This window comes from Protopterus annectens, chromosome 11.part0 (genome assembly GCF_019279795.1).
Source record: "Protopterus annectens isolate FY-2018-M chromosome 11.part0, PAN1.0, whole genome shotgun sequence".
Taxonomy (NCBI): Eukaryota; Metazoa; Chordata; order Ceratodontiformes; family Protopteridae; genus Protopterus; species Protopterus annectens.
Genome location: NC_056745.1, coordinates 760,061,621 through 760,082,565, shown reverse-complemented (window position 1 = coordinate 760,082,565; position 20,945 = coordinate 760,061,621). Strand labels below are relative to the sequence as shown.

General features: G+C 37.0%; 1 protein-coding gene across 1 annotated transcript in view; it reads left to right on the top strand.

The window, feature by feature from the left end:
• The window catches only part of TMTC1 (transmembrane O-mannosyltransferase targeting cadherins 1), a 2,511,834-nt gene that overhangs the window by 2,226,852 nt on the left and 264,037 nt on the right, over window positions 1-20,945 (top strand). Inside the window, exon 11 of the mRNA XM_044087246.1 lies at window positions 6,441-6,584. Within this exon, the coding sequence (XP_043943181.1) occupies window positions 6,441-6,584 (144 nt within the window). The remainder of the gene's footprint in view (window positions 1-6,440; window positions 6,585-20,945) is intronic.

Below are 20,945 nucleotides of genomic sequence, written 5' to 3'. Positions count from 1 at the left end.
GTAAGATCTGACCATAAATTAATCTCACTGGACATCCATATCCCATTCCCACCCCCAGCCAAGGAAACCACGGTGAAGAACTTTTCAAAAGCAAACTTCACACTTCTCAAAACTGAGGTGAAATCCTTCAAAGCCCCCGGGCCAGTGGAAAACATGGCCCAAACCGCAGAATCCTTTACAAATGCATTCTATGGACACCTACAGGAATGCATGGATCATGCTATCCCAAATAAAACCAAGACTCACTCCTCCAAAGGCAAGAGACCTGTCTGGTGGACCCCAGCCATGAATAAGCTATACATCAGAAGGAGGAAGCTACTACATGATAGAGCAAAATCCCAAAAAGGGAAGGCATCTCTGATCAGTACTAGCAAGAAACTACGATCCCTCATAAAATTATCTAAGGCCAGCTTCGAAAGAAAAATTGCACAAGACGCTAAAGATAATCGCAATGCCTTCTTTAGTTATGTAAGGAACCTGGTTGGCAACTCCCAGATATCCTCTGAGTTAGTGCAAAATGACAAAAAATGCACTGAACCCACAGACATTGCCAACATCCTGGCAGACAGGTTCAGTGCAAACTTCTACCCCCCCTTCCCCCCCAAAAGAGCAAATGTCTATCCCAACAGAGTGTAGACTCCCTGACATCACAGATGCACAGGTAAGAGCTGTCCTCTCCAAAGCAAAAAACACAGCATCAATGGGACCGGATGGTGTCCCGGGCTGCATCTTACATGAGCTCCAAGAAGAACTGAACCCTCACATAAAGTCACTGTTCAATCTCAGCCTCACTACAGGATATGTACCCAAGGAATGGCGTACAGCAACAGTGGTCCCACTCCACAAAGGTGGTGTCACAACGGACCCCGGAAACTATCGCCCTATAAGCCTGACTAGCCTGGTCTGCAAAGCTATGGAACGTATCATCATGGAACTCATAAACAAAGACATTGGGAACCTCCAAACACTGGATCCTACCCAATCCAGCTTTGTTAAGGGCAGATGTTGCCTCTTGAACCTGGTTGACTTCTTTGAAACAGTCACCAAGGCCCTAGATGAAGGGAAGGTACTCCACACAGTCTACCTGGACCTCGCAAAAGCCTTCGACACAATACCCCACTTGGGCATCATAAATAAGCTCACCAGCTTAAATATCAACCCCTATGTCACAAGATGGGTTGCAAACCGGCTCAGGGATAGAACCCACATGGTCAGAATTGCAGGTGTCATGTCAGACTCTATACCAGTTACAAGTGGCATCCCAAAAGGCTCAGTCCTGGCACCTCTCTTGTTTGGTATATATTTCTCTGAGGTACAGGCTAACACAGGAGGACTATGGCTGACCAGGTTCGCAGATGACTGCAAACTAGGTGCCATAATTGACTCGCCGACTGACACAAGCATCCTCCAAAAGGGTCTCACAGAGACGGATAACTGGTGCCAGAGACATGGTCTAAAGCTAAATGCCAAAAAGTGCATAGTCATCCCCTTTGGGAAAAAACAAAGTGCCCCCAAATTACCACATAGGTGGTAATCCATTAAGTACGGAAGAAGTAATTAGGGATTTGGTACCCAAGTAGAAAGCAATCTCTCCTTTGATAATCACATTGCCAAAGTGGTTAGAAAGACCTTCTATATAGCCCACCTTATCATGAAAGGGTTCACATCTAGATCAAGAGAGGTCATTGTGCCCCTCTACTCATCCCTCATCAGGCCCATAATTGAATACAATACCCCATTTGGGATGTACCTTACCCGACACCTGCAGCAACTGGGAAGACCCCAAAAGTACCTCACCAAGAGGATCAAGGGACTCAAACAGATGCCCTATGCAGTTAGGCTAAAGAAACTCCAGCTCTACTCAGTTGCTTACCACCTACTCAGAGGTGATCTGTGCCTGACGTATAAAGCCATGTCCAAACCAGAATTAATGGACATGCTCCACCTCAGGAAATCCAAATCCCTTAGAGCTACACGCTCCAGGGACTTAAACCTCAGCACAAAAATAAATAGGACATGCTGGAGGGACAGATTCATATCCCAGAGGCTCCCCTCACTCTGAAACAAAATCCCAATCCATGTTAGGCAGAGCCCCGCAATGACCCTCTTCAAGAGAAATCTTGACGAGTGGATGGGAGATCGTAGGTTTACCCCTGGGATCTCTTCTGTGTCCCTACTAGACAGAGGCACAATAAACTAACCTTAAAAGGGCTATCTTCTGTGACCTATATACAGAGGCACAGTTTACTAATCTAAAAGGGTGGTGAAAGCCAAACACACTCTGGGTAGGCATATAAATGCCCTAGGGCAGATAGCCTAGTATCAACCTATGAACCTATGAACCTTCAAAACAGGTCAGTAAACTCAACCTGTATTCCCTTAGCATTACAAAACATATTAAACATCATCTTAATGGTTTAGCTTTCTCTCTCTCTCTCTCTCTCTTTTTTTTTTCTAAAGCTGAGGTTTGGATGCTACAATATCCTTAAAACTTCATAAAGGCCATGACCCAAATATGTTCACCCCTTCCTCTTTAAAAACTTTCTCAGCCAGGCTTGTTAAAAATTCTTAAAATTATTTTTATATTTATTCATGCATGTATCTGACCATTATATAAAGCAAACCTAAGACAATGCACTGTTATGAAAACCTAATTCTAACTACAAATATTTATATATATATATATATATATATTTGATCATACACTTGATAAATTTCTTTTGTTTTTTTTTTTTTTTTTGCTTCAGTTTCATTTTTTGGGGCATCTCTGACAAATATGCAAGTCTTTCTAGGACAATGCTATAAAGCAAACCTATTATAGGCTCGCAACCCCAATAATAACATACTCAAATATTTGATAACTATTGATTTTTACTTCAGTTTTCAAACAATTAAACAATGTCTCCCATATTTTGGTTTTGTTGTTGTTATCTGAAGTATTGCAAATTAGACAGATTACTAATGTAACATATCACTGTTGTAACCATAATTCAAATTAAAACCCCATTCCCTCATTCCTGGTTTGCTTTAGTTATTGACACATCTAAGGTATATGAGTGAATTTTAGCATTCTGTTTTCTGTTCTTGATTTAACTTTCCTATCAAGTTTATCAGCTGTTTACATTTTCTGTTTTAATCTATCAACCAAGCTTTTTACCAGTAGTTGTTATTCTCCACCCAGTTTTAACAAAAGTGGTACTAAGCAGGGCTTCTCTTTTTCCCATACTTATTTAATCTCTGCATAGACCTTCTTTTGGTAATAAGCATACTTCTCTAATTCTACTGTCTCTAATTTTGTAGAAGGACATTGATTTGTTTTGCCCATCCCCTGGCAAAATGTTTGATTTACTGGTAAAACACTAAGGATTGCAGCCAATGAACAATGCCATACATTAAAGTTTCATACTTCTTGCTCAGAACAAGCACACTGATGGAGGCCCATTCAACTTTCCAAGAGAATTGGAATAATATTTAAAATGATTGCCAATGTTTGAGTCTGCTGCCATTAGGTTTCATACAATATTTGAAATAAAGACTTGAGAACCATGAGCGAAGCAAGTGGTACAGAATATTACAGTGCTGATGTTGCTGCTAAGTTTCTTTAGTAAAACCTATGATTTTCATTAGGGAAGATCATAGTTTGTCAAGAGTAGGACATGGTATTCTGAATATGCATGCTTATGCAACAGTTGTTACTCCATTAACTTGTCGAGCATGTCAAATTTAAAAATGGTCCTTGATTTTTGTCTTTCTTCAGAGCTGTAGCTATGGGAATTTGTAAAGAAGAAATATACTTTCTTACATCAAGATAGACATACATACAAATATAAATGCCTTGTGAAAAACTGTAAAAAGCAGTTTGCTTCAACAAAATCAATAGGCGCACTGGCGCGTTGGTGCTTTAGCGCTTCAATCGCATCCGCAAAATCAGTACCGGCATTAATTTAAGAAATTAGTATTGTATTGCACTATTGTACCCTGACAGTTTACTTGGAAGTAACCTAAAAAAGTGGTGAAATACATTCAAATAATGTTAATAAGTTATTGACTTCTTTTACATCTGAAAGTGAATGTTACTTAACATTCTCCTATTCTGTCAGCATGGCAAGTTACAGAAATGAACAGTTCAAAACGTGTGCCTGATTACCGTTCTGTATCTGTGTCTGGAGACAAGTGATTGAGAGCGCTGCAAGCTGATACCTGAAAGAAGCTAACATTTGACAAGCTCCACTACACGTTATTCGCACCTTCAGTGAGACTTTATGTGAATACTACTAACTGAAAAAGAGATTTCCCTAATCTTTGGAAAAAAGGGTACCAAGTGACACCTGGACACTGGGCTTTGTAATACTGTTACAGCTGGTCTATAATGCCATACACAAGAGTTCTGTATTTTTTTACTCAGAAAATGCAAGATGTAAAGCCCCTTGTTCTATTTGTTTTTCAACAGAATTACAGTTAAATTTAAATAATTGTTGCTCACTTTGGACTTTTTTCACCATTGCTCTCTTCCTGATTAGTAAACAAAGCAGTTTAGAGTAATGATGAACTGATCGATGCACTGCCTTACTTAGAGTACCGGTATTGCTGATAAGGAAACGATCTGTATAGAACATTACTGTACTGATTCTGCAGTTAGTGCTGTATTTAGCTTTTTATTTATCATTTACAAACATGTTTTTACCACAGCCACATAATTTGTACACACACACACACACACATACACACACACACACACACACACACACACACACTACAGAAAGACGAACAAAGTAATTCAGTAATGTAATTTTTGGAGTGTGACTAGATCAGAACCAATGCCACATTGCATCTGTTTTCCATAGGGAATTAAAACAATTTGGGAAAGTTCAAGCATGGTCAAATTTTGGAGGGCAGAGAAGAGGGTGTGACCGATGACATCACAATGGGTGGTCTTACTTGGCAAACTGAGAGCGGGACGCTCTGAAAGTAAAAACAGGGTATTTACACAAAAAACAGCAGAAGAGGGCAGATTCACTGACATGGGCCCCCAGTACATTACTTAAGGTCACATTGGTAACAAAAAATAAAAAAGTGTTCTGAAAGATGCAACATTGACATTCTCCCTTTATGCTACTTTCTTGGGTTAATTTCAATACCGTTTTCCACTTTCAGTAAACATATAAATGTGTTTTGCTACTCTGCTAATATACACATCCCTAGAATCTTAGAGGCTATTAAGACATTTGCTGCATTTTCATATTTTAGTCTGACTATACAAAAAAAAAATCTTATTTCCACTTTATGATGACTACAAAATTCCAGTAGGGCTATACTTAAATTATGGAATTTATTAAAACAGGAACTTGTTAGCTCGCCTGTATTTGGTAGAGGAGGGAGAGTCAGGAATGCACATACATCTTACTGTTTAACTAAGAATACTTTTGAACTCTCATAGTTGGTCAGAGTTTTTTTTTATTTCCTTTGGGGAGGGAGAAGTTTTATCTTCCACCTTGTAGAAACCTGACTTTGTTTTATTGACTTTGTGAAACAGAGAACATTGTTACTGTAGTTATTTTAATATCTACAGCCATCCAAACATATCCTGGTAGATTCATGCTGGTTTTACAGTGCAAATGCTAATGAAATGTACTTAAGTATTAATGACATCTTGTTGTATAATTAGTAGTAATTAATGAATGGGTGATAAAATCAGTTACTTTGACTGGAATGTAGCACCCATGCAATTCCCACACACAGCTGTATGATCAGTTTTAGTGTCCCTGTCTCTGTTGTTGCAACTAATGATGAGCTGGCCAAAGCAGCCATGGTTCCTTTAAACATGTGCAGGTAGGGCAATACATATTATTACACATTAGATTACTCTGCACACTTTTAAGACTGCCACTGATTTTTCAAGTGTATAACTTTTGGGGAGGTACGTGAAACTTCTGACAATTTACGGTTCTAGTTCTATGGTTTTGAGTTGAATTGTCACAGCTTAGTGGTGAAACAGCCTGTCTGGTTCCAGCTACTGAAATTCTGAATGATGTAATTGAGAACTCCAGAATAGTGAAAATGTTAGTGCAAATGTAAGGAAATGCTGTCAGAAGTTATTGCATTATCAAAGTAGTCCTGCTACTGTGAAGTATGGTGATCTCAGAGATAGCAGGGGTGTTAAAGATGCATGCCTCCATGTCAGGGGGTACAGAAGAGATTTATCCCCCTGCAAAAATACTTTAAAGTTATGACAGAAAGTTTTAGAAACCATTGCATATTGTCTGAATTGCATTTTTATTTTTCAAAATGTTCATTCTCAGAATTAGACTTCATATTTTTAATAGATAGCCTCTTGAAAGTTATGTTATGATAACTCACTGTTATCTAGTCCTTGTGGACAGTCATATTTTAGATGTTTTTAGTAAATGAACAATAATTACTTTGTCTTTTGCTTACTCTAGATTATTTCCACGCCATGCAAGTGCATTGAATAATTTGGGAACCCTAACCAGTGACCCAGTAAAGTCAGAAGAATACTATCGCCAAGCCCTTCAGATAAATCCTCAGCATAATCGGGCTCTTTTCAATCTGGGAAATTTACTCAAGTAAGTGTGATTACCTCTAATTCTGTATTCAAATAAGACCAGATATTTTGCCAAAAGAGAAAAGTGGCTAGTTGGTTCTCAGTGTCCATAACCCTGCCTTTTGTATAAACTGTAAATCTTAGCAAGCAGCAGTGTACTTCAGCAAGCACCTACAAAAATATTATTGTGCTTGCCATGCATGTTTGAATTAAATTGCAACTTTTGAACTTACAGCCATCCCATGTAGACTAATCCATACATCCAGTAGTGTGAAATATACTTCCTCACCTTGCTAGTATTGCCAGTAGGGTGTCTGATCTCTCTTTCTTCATACTGTGTCTTTCTGTTGTTATGAATATTGTCTTTGATGGATCCTACATTCTCATATTTTGTTAAATTCATTGTGATGCCAACACATGTTTATTATTTTTTTGCTGTTTTACTCAAGAATAAATAGATATCCCTGGATATCCCTGAGCTTCGCGTCATCTTTTCATTTCCCGATCTCCAACTACTAGCAGTGTCTGGGTCTCGATGGTGTGTTGAAGCCTTTTTTTTTTTATTCCACATGGTGTTTTTAGGTTCATTTAAACATAAATAACTTTATATATAAACAACAAAGACTATCAGTGAGTCCCAGCTCTACCTTCCAATAAAATTTATTTCGTTGAACAGTTCCTTCTCTAGCGCCTCGGCCAACAGCCTTTACAGAGTAAAACAGTAAAACTCATAAAACACTTGCAATATATACAAAAAACAAGTAATCAATCAATTACATAATTAAACTATCAAATCACATAGCTTAAATATATTTAAAGTCATAGTCTTAAACAAGACATTGCCAGTTACATTCTCTGTTCATTCCATGTGGATGCAAAGTCCCAAATTTCATAATCAAAATGCATTCCTTTTGTCTTAACATATTTTTTTGCCTATCAACATCATTATAATATAATGGAACATGTTCCAGAACAGACACTTTTATATTCTCAATATTTCCATGGTGTACTGAATTAAAATGCTCAGCAATAGGACTAGTAATTTTATTATTTTTAACATCTCTAATATGTTCTTTTATCCTATCTGCTAGCATTCTTTTGTTTCTCCAATATAGTATTTGTTACAATCACAGAATATGACATACACAACACCTTTGCTCATACATGTATATTTGCCTTTTGTATCAAAAATTTTGCCATTTATTTTATTCACTTCATTTACAACATGTTTACATATAGCACATTTTCCACAAGGGAATGTTCCCAAATTCTTCACAACATTTAATTCATTAGTACAAGGCTTTTTATAAATGCTGTGTATCAGAAAGTCCTGTATATTTTTCCCTTTCTATATGATGTCATTAATTTTATATTTTTCAGTGATGTTATATCTTTTTAATAAAATTCCAATATTCCATAATGATTTTATTACCAATCATAGAGAAGTTAGTGTACTTTGTAACAAAAACATTCTCTCCTGTTCAGTCCCATATTTATTGCTACTTTCATAGTTATTTTGTCTAATAGTGCCCTTACTCTGTTTAAAGGCTCTATGCAAGCTATTTTCTACATCATCTGGGTTATACCCTCTAGTTTTAAATATCTCGGCCACTTTATAGGCCTCCCTAAAGGCCATATCAATATCAGAATTGAGTCTTTTATTCTCAAAAATTCCCCATAGGGATGGCTGACAACGTATGGGGGATGGCAACTATCTCCCACATTTTCCAGCTTATTTCATCAAATTTTCTATGAATACTAGTATATATGGGAAAGCCATTATTGCCCCTAAGCGAAATATCCAAGAAATTAACCTGATTTCCCTTTTGTATGTCACTAAATTTTATACCAAATCTGTTATTATTTAATTCATCAATGAAGTTATCTGATGTATCCCAATCCCCATGACAAATGAAAATTAGGTCATCAATAAATCTAAAATACCTTAGAACATTATTTTGAAAGAAAGGCAACCTATAAAGGTGTTCATTTTCAAATAGCCCCATAAACAGGTTAGCATAGGCTGGTGCAAACGCTGCCCCCATAGCAGTACCTGTAACTTGTCTATAAACAGTGCCATTAAATTCAAAGAAATTATTTTTCAAGCAGAATTCCACCAGTTCCAGGACATAATATGTTTTAGGACTATCATTCAAAAAGAATTTTATAGCTTCCAAGCCCAAAATATGGGAAATATTGGTGTAGAGACTCTCTACATCCACCGTAATAAAGTACATATTTTCACCCCAATATATATCTTTTATTTTCCTTAAAAAATCATATGAATCTTGTATATAAGAAGGTAACAACAGAACTTTCTTTATCAATATTTCATGTAACATGGTGCAAAGATTATAAGTAAAATATCCAAAAGCTGACACAATAGGCCGACCAGGTGGTCGGTTCAGATCTTTATGAATTTTAGGTAGGCAAAAGAATTTTGCAATTTTTCTGTTTTTTACATTTATTTTTCTATTTATATCCATTTGACTTAGATAGTGTAATCTCACACCTTTCTGTAATAATTTTTCAAAATCTTTTTCTGCTTGACATAGCTGATTAATGTTAGTTTTACAATATACATTGTTGTTATCTAGATGTTGCATACACATACTATAATAATCATGAGAATTTAATATAACTAATTTTCCCCTTTGTCTGCTTGTTTAAAGACTATATTACAGTTTTACTCAGTTGTTGCAGCTTTTCCCATTCCAATTTTGTTAGATTATAAGTATGCTTTTTATTCATAAAGCTCTCTATTTCCTTTTCTAACATTGTATTCAGTAGAGATTCAAACGTGCTATATTAGAATTTTTACATGGAGGTAAAAAATAGTTATTATCTTTAAGCATATGTGTATTTAATAAATCATAAGTATTATTTTCATCTTCACTACCCGTTGCACATGAATAAAACTTTCTTCACTTTCTGTTTCACTATCTAATGAAAGTAAAACATCACAGTTAGTATCTAACTCAGTTGCTTTATTTAATCTAAAGAAGTGTTCCTTTAAATGCATTTTTCGGCATAGTTGGAACAATTCAGTTTTAACCTCATACTTTTGGGTAAGCATGTGGGGACAAATTTTAAACCCTTCTCTAAAACAGACATTTCTATCTTGTCTAGTTTATAACTGGACAAGTTAACAACATATTTACTATGTAAGTTATGTCCATCTACCTTTCTTATGTTGTCCATCGCCCGAGTCTCTCTGGCGTTCTGGATTGTTCCAGCCCCTTTTCCTGGTATTGGTATAATGTCCATTCGATTCTGAGTAGGTTTTATGAAATGCTTCTGGGTTTGCTGCAACTGGCAGTCTAGGAAAAGTTTCTCTGTCATCTTCTTCCCATGAAGACGCTCCACTTTCACCAGACAGGAAGTTCTTACTGGCATATTTTTCTGAAGCAGGATTTCCTTTTGAAAAGAGACACTCTTTCTCCTGTTTCTTTGATAACTAGGAAATACAAACGCCCTCTTGTGGTCATAGTTTCTAATGTCTCTAGTTAGTTTAGATTTTTTCTTTCTACCAGATCTTTTCATAACTATTTAATTTGGTGTTAATGCCTGAGAGGAAATTCTCTAATGTAGAATTTGATGTAATATTTACCAGTTGTTCACAAACTTGTTTGGTTTCAACTACAAGTTTGTCTTTTTCATATTCTCTCTTTCAATTAAAATTGACACCCATTCTAAACTGCACCGATGTGCAGCTGCTATCCATCGTTCATGAAATTTAACTTCTACTTCATTAGTAAGGTCAAATGGTGTTGATGGATTCTTAATAGACCTTAACCCTCTAGGTGTTATATCCAGTTCAATATATCTTTCAAGACTGCCAATATTATAGAAAGTAGATGTTTCTTTAAAGATCAATCTTTCAAGTTTAGAACACAAATCCTGTACATCTGGATCATCTGAAATAATGTTCTTCTTGCCTACCATAGCAAAAGGATTGGTAGTAGTTCTCTTCCTGGAATTTTCCCATTTCTTTATAATACCAAAGCCTGAGTCTCCTGTGGCTTCTGGTACTACATTCTTTATCATTGTTGTGCCAGTGTCATTAGGCAAATTACTGGAACGGTTGCTATTTTCTCCATTCCGATTAAACATCTCCATACCAGTCTCTCTAAATATTCTAGGAAAGGAGCACATGGACTCACTTGTCATATTCAAACAACAGCAAACAAGATGTATATATATAAACAACAAAGACTATCAGTGAGTCCCAGCTCTACCTTCCAATAAAATTTATTTCGTTGAACAGTTCCTTCTCTAGCGCCTCGGCCAACAGCCTTTACAGAGTAAAACAGTAAAACTCATAAAACACTTGCAATATATACAAAAAACAAGTAATCAATCAATTACATAATTAAACTATCAAATCACAATAAATAACTTTATGACTGCTGCAGCTGTGACTATCTTCCAGTGAGTGACCTGTCTCTGTGGTGAAACCTGAGAAGACAAACATGTACTGCAGCACAATAAGTTCAACCAGTGCCTCTACAGCCTGGTCACAAGGAGCAGAGTAAACTCCAGGAACTTAGTTAATTGTATGTGTATATTGCCTTTCTAGCTGTATCCTGTAACTGAGGATGCAAGCACACCACCAAACCCTGTATTGCAATAGTCCTTGTCCCTCCCCTGATTTATTATTCCTCTTATTTTACCAGTTTGCTGGGTTTCTTTAAAATGCTCTAGATAGCATCATTTTCCTTTCCATAAGACAGTTGCCCTACCAGTGTTTATTGTCCATTTCTTTCTCAGTTAATAGGTGATCAGCCAGCATTTCTACAGAATAGTAATATAGACTCCCCCCACTCACCTGTAGCTTACAGATTTTTTGTCCCTGCACACTTCTGCTTTCGCTCCAACCCACTCTCTTCACCCTCACTACACTCAGGCTCACTCCACTCTCCTACCCTACCACCATTCTCACCCACCCCCCACTTCAATTACTTTTATACCTAGCCATTCCCACCCACTGAACTTCCTCCTCCAATCACACTTCCCCTACTCATCTTACTCCGCACACCAACTCTTAACCCATCCAACCCACCCTTTATCTACATTCCTATCATAAATTTCTCGTTCCATATACAGTCCTTCTAGACTTACTATCATTCCTCCTAAGTTCCCTCACCCACTGTCACTCTACCTTTACATAAATACTCCTGTGCCTATCATTTAATTCTAACTCCTAATTACCTCATACAACAGACACTATGAATCCTAATACTTCATCCATCAAATACTATCATTCCTAATACCTGTAGAACTTTCCTAACTTTTCTCCATCAAATAACACTATCATACACATAGCTCACCTCTACAAAATGTCTCTAATCTCTAATACTATTCTCTTCTTTCTCTCTCTACACCTCTATCTCATTCTACAACTATCTTCATATCAAATTACCTATTTACCTTACAATCCAACTTCCACAACAATCATAGATACACCATTGCTCCCCAGCTACTCCTCTATAGGCCTCACCTTATATAGCACCAACATAATCTTACAAACCAAAGTAAAAATCCTCACCCTTCAAAACTCATTCTACACTAATATTTCATTACCCTGCCAACTGAAATTAAAAAAAGAAACTGCAACATGTAAACCCTTCCATCTACTGCAACCTAAATCATTGAGAAGACATTCATCCTAACCCTGGCCCCTCCCCCAGCACCCTGTTGCTCCCAAACTCCTTAAAATCCCTAAACTTCACCACCATTAATATCCAGAGCATCCAAAACAAAGTCTCACATCTGCATGCCTGGTTAAGCCAAAATAAACCCGACTTCACTGCAATCACAGAGACTTGGCTAAAACCATACATCAGAGATACTGAATTCTGACCCCCTAACTACACTTGCCTTAGGACAGACAGATCACATAAAAAAGGTGGAGATGTTGCCTTAAATTATCCAAGTACCTTCAATGTAGTATAGTACACAAAACCTCTCCCACAATCTGCCAATGCAGAGATACTAGTGGCCTTCCTAAAAGTGAATAACTGTAAAATTCTTTGTATCTTAGTCATATACATTCCCCCAGGAATAACATTCCAATACTTGAAGATAGTCTCGCCTGGACAACTACTAACATTAAAAATGAAACGATCATCCTAGGTGATGTTAACATCAATTTTCATGACATTTCAAATTAAGACCCCTCTACCAGCATTAATCTATACAACTATGCAAAGCCAATCACCGATATAACCACACCCAACTATAAAAATGACAAAAGCTCAACCCATGACAGGATCCTGATTTCTGACCCCAACAAAATCTCCTCCTATGGCACACTACCTAATAGTTTTAGTGACCACTCACCAGTCTTCATAATATGCAAGGCCACCCCAATTCTAAATCAGCACCAAGTCAAGCATACTAGGGATTTATCTCACTTCTCCCCATCATCTTTAATGAAACTTTACAAAGTATGAACTTGACACCAATAAAATATCTTCCTCACACTGATGCTGTTGAATTTTTCAGTTCAACATTTAGATCTTAGATAATGTGGCTCCACCTCGACTAAAAAGAGTTAGTGCTAATCATGCCAATTAGCTTACCAAACAGACAAAGCAAATTATGTCTGCTAGAGATAAAGCCTGGAAAGCATGGCATAAATACAAAAATCCATCCAACCTTACTCTATATAAACAGCTACACAATCAAGGAAAACATCTAGTGATTAAAAACAAAAAAATATATATTTCCAAAGTAGACCAACAAAAACAACCCCCCCAAAATATTCTGGGGTGCAATCAACTCCCCGCTTCATCCAGGTACAAACAATAACCCTTGCCCAAAGCCAGAAAAATCTCCCACTGAGCCACTCTCTTTAACTCTAACTTTATTGACACGATTGCAAAGCTCTCCTCCACCTTCCCACCAATAAACCCCAACTCACCTAATAGTCCATCATCACTCTCCCCCACTACCTCTCCAACTACTTTTTCATTCTCACCTATACCTACCTGCACTATAAAAAAACTTCTTCAGAAACTCAAACCTTGTACTAACGCACCAGACAATTTACCTGCTGAGTTTCTATAACTTGCTGCCAGCTCCATTACCTACCCTATCATCATACTTCTTAACAGATCCATTAAGGAGTCCATCATACCACACATCTGGAAGAAAGCATTTATTCTTCCTCTACACAACTCAGTTTCCTCACTCTTTCTTGACCTCTTAAAGGCTTTCAATATGGTCTCCCATCCCCTTCTACTTACCAAACTCTCCAACTTAGCAATCTCACCCCACGCCCTAAATTGGTTCTCTAACTACTTCACAGACAGGCAGCAGTCCACCATATGGCAACTATCATGCTCACTGTTTCTCAAGACAATTACAGGTGTACCCCAGGGATCGATACTAGGTCCCCTCCTATTTCGTATATTCATCAATAACTTCCATACCATTCTTACTCATGGCACTGTTATCCAATATGCTGATGATTCCACAATCATCTGCACTGCCAAATCCATTACTGAACTGCAACATCTTACCCAAGATTCTTTACAACTACCGAAACTTGGATACCAAACAACCATCTTACTCTACACCCCAATAAAAACTAAACTTCTAATATTCACCACCCCAAAAACACCCCTCTCAACAGGAATGAATTCTCTGTCCAAGCCATAACTAATACTGTTATTGAAGTTGTTTCCAAGTACTAAACTGCTAGGAGTCACTATCGACGAAAATCTAACATTCGACTTCCACATCCATAACAACATCAAAAAAACACATCAGAAACTAGGTGTCCTTTATAGACATAATCCCTTCCTTAACTTTACTGCAAGGAAAGCTCTAACCTCTTCCTTTCTCCTTCCATCTCTACTATATAGTGCTCCCATCCTCACCAATTTACAGTCCTCCCTGAAAACCAAACTTGACTCATGCTACAATAAGATCACCAAATTTGTAACAAACTCAAAATATTTATCCCATCACTGCTTATGTCTATATCAAGTAGATTGGCTTGAACTGCCACATTACCTGACATATCTACAATTAACTGCTGCACATAAACTTATACACAAGCCATCAATGCGCCCTTCTCTTTCCTCCTTACTAACCACATATCACCCCAACAGACCACTTAGATCTGAAAACAAATTGTTGAAAGTTGACAAACCAAATCTCTCAGTGGGTCAAATGTTGTACTCTTTTACTGTCTCTAAACTCTGGAATGCCCTCCCATCTTCATTCAGAACCATCAGTAATCATGCTATCTTCAAGATGTCTCTCAGAAAACATATTTATTCTCTATGGCACTACACATATGCCAAAACAAAACCTCCTTAAAAACCCGCCTCCTCCACTGTTATCCTTTCATCTTTCCATCACTAAACTCATATAGTTGTTTCACTCCATCTTGACATAACAACTGTATGAGCTCTTACTCTGCCTGCTAAATCTCAGCTACTAACACCTACAAACCAATAACATTTAGTCATACAACTCCACCATCAATGTAAATAATTGTATACAATGCACAAGTGTATAAATTGTAAATAACTTTTGAACTGTTTAGATCATATTATCTTCAATGCAGTGTAGCTGTATGTACTCTGTACTAGTGTTAATTTCTGATATTTTATCTACTGTAACTGTATTTTACTGTATACTGTATGTTATTTTTCTTGTACACTTTTGTAATATATGTGGAGCTTTTGTCCCTGGGCCTCCACTGAAAATGGGCTCACCTAGGCCCAGTGGACCTTCCCGGTTAACAAAGGCAATAAATATATATATATATATATATATATATATATATATATATATACATATATATATATATTCTGTCATTTTACAAGGTATCTGCAGTAGAACCTGCACAATCATTTTTGCAAACTGCCTCCACTCCATTATTCTTGGTGAGAAAGTTTTTTAAAAATGTATTTAGTGCTGCAGATGATGCCCCACCTGATTTATATAGATGTATGTTTGCGACCAGAAAGAAATTATATTTGTCTGTCAAGTGGTCTGCATAATGCATGTAACTCACAGCCTGCAGCTGCCCTTTCCCAACTTATTCCCTTCATTCTCCACCTCTCCCACTCTCCCATGCCTTTTTAAATCTCAGTATTCCATTTAATTCACTCCTATCAACTATTCAGACATCTGGTTCTGTAAATCCATCACCTTTTCTATGAAGCAAAATTTCCTCTACTTTAAGCTGAACTTCATGCCCTTTATTTTAAAGTAATGTATAATGCTGTCCACTCCTCCTGCTGTCCCTTACAAGCCATATTGCTCTTACTTCTGTTTCATGAGTTTGTGCAGCCACATCATGCCCCTTCATTTCTCTTTGTTTTGCAGCATTTTAACATGGCCATACCTAGACTACCTTGGAGATTTTATCCCATATCTTTTGACCTATACCTAAGCTTATCTGGTAAACTGTCTAATGAAATCTTAAAGTTTAATAAAGTATTCACAGAACAGATCTGAAAGGATAATCTTTTCCAAATTTGAATTATACAATACTGAAGGCAGCTAAATTTAAAACTCTGCAGATCCATTGTATGAAGACCTTGATTCCTGGTATGATAATGTTACTTATGTATTGTCAATCCCATTATAACTGACTTTTACTCACAAGAAATTTAAAAACATTCACTGTACTCTAACCTCCAACAGTGTTCCTGTTCTACCTAAATGTATGCATACTTCTTCTTCTATATCACCTTACTTGCTGCATTCAAATGGTATACCTTATCACATTTCTAATATAACAATCAGTTTTAACCCGCTTAATATATCCACAAACAACTTATTCAAAATCAAGATATTAAATACCACAATTCATTTTCACATGCAAAATTTTTACCTAAACTCTAAAACACTCCAGTTTCCTCTTGTGTACCTCCCAACCAACAATGTAACAATATGAGTTGATATTCACCCAAACCCTGGCTCTTCCTGATTAGCTACAATGAGCCCAATTGCATCTAAAAAAATCAATATTTTCTCTTTAAGCAACCATAGTGTACTAAACAAAATAACCGAATGTCACTCCTGGACTTCCCAACTTACCCCATATATTATACTCATTACTGAAATATGTTGTATACACCATATAAACAATAATGAAATACTCCACATGGATTCAATATCATCAGGCAAGATAGATAACACAGAAAGGCAGGAGTTGTAGCCATTCTATTTCACAATAATATTACACTTACACTCCATCCTCCGATCAACTATCGTTTCATAGTGCTGAGATCCTCACTGTTTTACTCCAACTAAATACTCATGAAAAGGTCTGTATAATCATACTCTATATCCCTCATGGGAGTAATATCCCCATACTAGAAGAACCAGAGTACAAAGGAGTAGTCTAGATAAAATCACTTTAACTAGCAGATCTTGGATATTTTCTTTCTGATACCCTTCCTATGGATGAAATCAAAACACCTTGTTGAAGTTTCAAATAGTTTATTCAGTTAAGGAGGTGGATGGACAGTTGTTCTTGTTCTAATAGATTACATTCAACAGGTCAGTCATTTAAAGGCAGTTACAGACAATGGTGGGAGGGTCCAGGGGAGCTGATTGGAGAAAATCTGAGAGATGGAAAAACAAAGAGCCAATCCCAAAGCTTAGAGGTTAGTCCCTTATTTGAATATTCCTAAAAGACCAGTGAAAGGTTTACTAGCTCAGCAGCCAGTGGAAACTCATTCTTTGTTAAAAGCTTTGTTTATTTTTATTTTTAATAAACAAAACATGACAACATACCATGAGCTAACACTATAAAATTATATTTAAGAAAACACTTTTGCCTGAGTTTCATCTATCTAATAGTGTGGTTTACACTTTGATAATTTGAAAATGCCTGCTTTTACAAGGCTATCACCATACTTTAATAGCCTGTTTTGTAACATATATAATATGAGAGGCTGTGTCTGTATTTGTGGGGCTCATATTCCTTGGAGCTAATTATGACAGCTTTACTGCAGAACTTTTTCAGTACGACTTGTTATTATCAAAGCTTGCATCACGTGCAATGTGAGAGGCTGTGCCCCCTTTTATATGGCTCATCTCTCCTGAAATACATTTTGAAAGACTAATCTTCTCTTGTATAGCAAAAAGGTTTATAGTGCCTGCTAATAAGAGTCTAATACGTATGATTAACCTGACCAGTCTCCATTCTTTTTCCTGATGAAGACAGACATTTTTATATGTAGGAGAGATAATCACTTTGAGCTACACTAGGTGAGTCCCATTTTTTGAACAATACATGGAGCCAGAGAAAAAGTTTATAGTGGAAACAAGCCACAGTGCTCATTTTTACAGAGCTCGTGGACATGCACAAGCAGGAGGAAAAATGTAAGTGAAGTTTGAGTCCTCTGAACCTTTTGAACATGCCTTTTTGTGCCCATGGAATAAAAATCAACCAAGTGGTGAACTTCAGGGTTTAAAAAACTTTTAATAAAAATCTCAGTTGATTTTGAGCATAGGCAAACTCTGCCTATGATGTAAAGAATACAGCAGTGTGGAGAGGTACCCTGGGATAACAATTTTCATTTCACTGGAAATTACAGTACTTATGTTAACTGCACGCCAACTGGCACATAATATCTGTACCTGGTTGTTGGAGGGTAGCTGCAGTGAGAGGGGGAATGTTCCTGGTCTCAGAGCATGGTTCTGTGGTGTTCCAGTCTGGGGTCTTCACTATCAAGCTTCTTCCTGAGTATAACAATTAGTGAGGGCTGTTCAGATTCTTCCTGTCTTTAGGTTCCAGGTGTTGAAGTCGGTACAAAAGAGGGCTAGATAGCTCTCTGACTGGCTAGATAAAGGACTGGAAACTGGGAGGGACCAGGTGGAAGAGCAGGTAACCAATCACCTGAGAGAGGGGGTGGTGCCATGAGGTCTGGGGTGAAGTTAGATGATGTAAGAGGCTAATGTTATCAGTATGGGTGTGGGCTGTCAGTCAAACTAGGAAGCCAGTGTTTGGCCCTTTTTGCTCACTCATAGGGACAAAAGGAAAGCCCAAGTCCCAAATGAATAGTAGAAGACATTTTAAAATAACTGAAAGTTGCTGTTTAAGTTTTTGCACATCATGGGGTAAAAAGAATTTTCAAACTCATAACAGTTGCTGTTTAGATTTGTACATATCTTAAGATAAAAAGCTATAAAATAAAATAAGTACATTAACAGAGTGGCTTGTTTCCCATCTTACTAGTTCACCAGGTAAATCATACCTAGGTACTGTAAATGCAGTAGTTTACAAATGTTTTTTTCATATTAATAGCAGTGATTAGAGTTAATTAACAGTTTATGCCCAAATCCTGGGTTAAACTGTACAGGTATTTTAGCTGTATGATTTATGGTCGAGTTTCCTGAGTGCAAGCACACTTTTATTGGAAGTGCTTGAGTTTAGGCCAGGGTTGAGATGGGTGTCCAGATTGATCTGCCAGCTTAACTCCATTTTTTCCAGGATGGCATTTTTGTTTTCTTTAAGTGGATAGTGAGCTTGCCTGGGATGTAGAAGTGGAAACCTCAATGGTCTGGGAAATCATAGCAGTGTTTCACTAGTTGGTTTTTGAGGATCTGGAGTCTGATGTCACCCTGATTTTGAACTTGTTCACAGTTTTCCCTACATTAAAACAACTGTAGCCATTACACTATTAGAAGAACCCCTTTCTTGAACTGTTAACTAACATACCAAATGAAATCATTATTCTATCCAATGTCAGTATTGATTGGCAGATCCTCTCAACTGACTTCTCATTAACTAGTATCAACCTCTACAGCTTTACCCAACTTATAACATCCCACACTAGTCACACAAAAAAAAAAAAAAAAACAATTCAAGCTGCACTGGACTGGATCCTTGTTTGGCCAAATCCTTAGTCATCACCAATAATCCTCCATGAGAAACTCAGTGATCATAACCCCATCTACTTTCAAAGACTAGCTACTCACCAAACCAGGCAACCATTGCTCAAGGAAATTCATAACCTTACCAGTTTCAACAATAATATTCTTAAATCCCTTAGGTGGTCCTCCTTCCATATGCTATCACTAGATGAGTCTGTTACTTTATTTACTTCTCTATTCTTAAGTAAACTAAACAGTCTTGCCCCCTTCAAAGGAGAAGAGCAACAGCAAATCAGTCACCCTGATTGTCCCTTACCGGCAAAAAACTAATGAAAAAAAAAAGAGACAGAGCATGGAAGGAACAGAAAATATCCATTTTCTTCCTCACCTACAAAACTGTAAATACCTATATAATCTTACAAAAAAACAAGTTAATACTGATAAACAAGAATACTATTCTCATACACAGCTCACATAAAAACATAATCAAAAAAATTCTGGTCCCGTGTGTATAAGATCTTACAGCCTAGAACATCTAGTCCTCTCCAGCAGAAACTGCAGCTACTTTTAATTACCATTTCATTAACTCAATAACCACCCTTGCTAACAATGCTGCTTTACCTTACACCTACCCTATGCTTACCAATCTCTCACCAAAATCTACCTTTTACTAACAATCTGTCTCTAACTCTTATATAAAACACCTACTAAGAAAATGTAATCCCTGCTCATCCTTTGCTGACACTCTCCCATCTGAATACTTTAAGCTAACATCAGACTCTAAAGTATATTCTGTCTCTATCTTAATAAATCAATATATACAGAAATCCTATGTCCCATCTCTGGGGAAAAATCATATGTAATTCCACTTCACAAAGGAGGAAACTCCAAAGAAATATTTAACTTCAAAACAGTGCCCCCTCTCTCTCTAAATTATTAGAGAAATGTGCTCAAAAATAACTGTGTTGATATTTGCTTCATGAAAATCTAACTCCTATGCAGTAAGAATTCAGACCTGCAAACAATACAATTGCTCTCAAAGCATTCCTACACATCATTAGTAAAGCTAGAGACAACATCAAGTTACTTTCTTTTCTTTTTCTAGATCTCTCCAAAGCTTTCAACAGTGTCTCATTCCAAATTATCATTTAAAATAAAAATAATAGGCCTGTCTAAATCCACTCTAGATTAGTTTACCAACTGTATGTCAAACTGTCTCCAGTTTGTAAAATGGCTATCAGGTTTCTCCACTTTTCCAACTGTCAATACTGGAGTTCCGCAAGGATCTATCCTTTGCACTCTCCTGTTTAACATATTCATAAATATACTTCATACATCTATACAACAAGCTTCTTTAATACAAAATGTAGATAATGCTGCCCTCATCTGCACTCGGATAGCCTTCTTCACTTACAATCCATCACACATAATGCTTTCAACTCTGTGGAAAATTGGCCAGCTAACAATCAACTTTATGTTAATCCAAAACAAACTAAATTACTTCTCCTAAAGGTAACAAAGTCCAAAAACA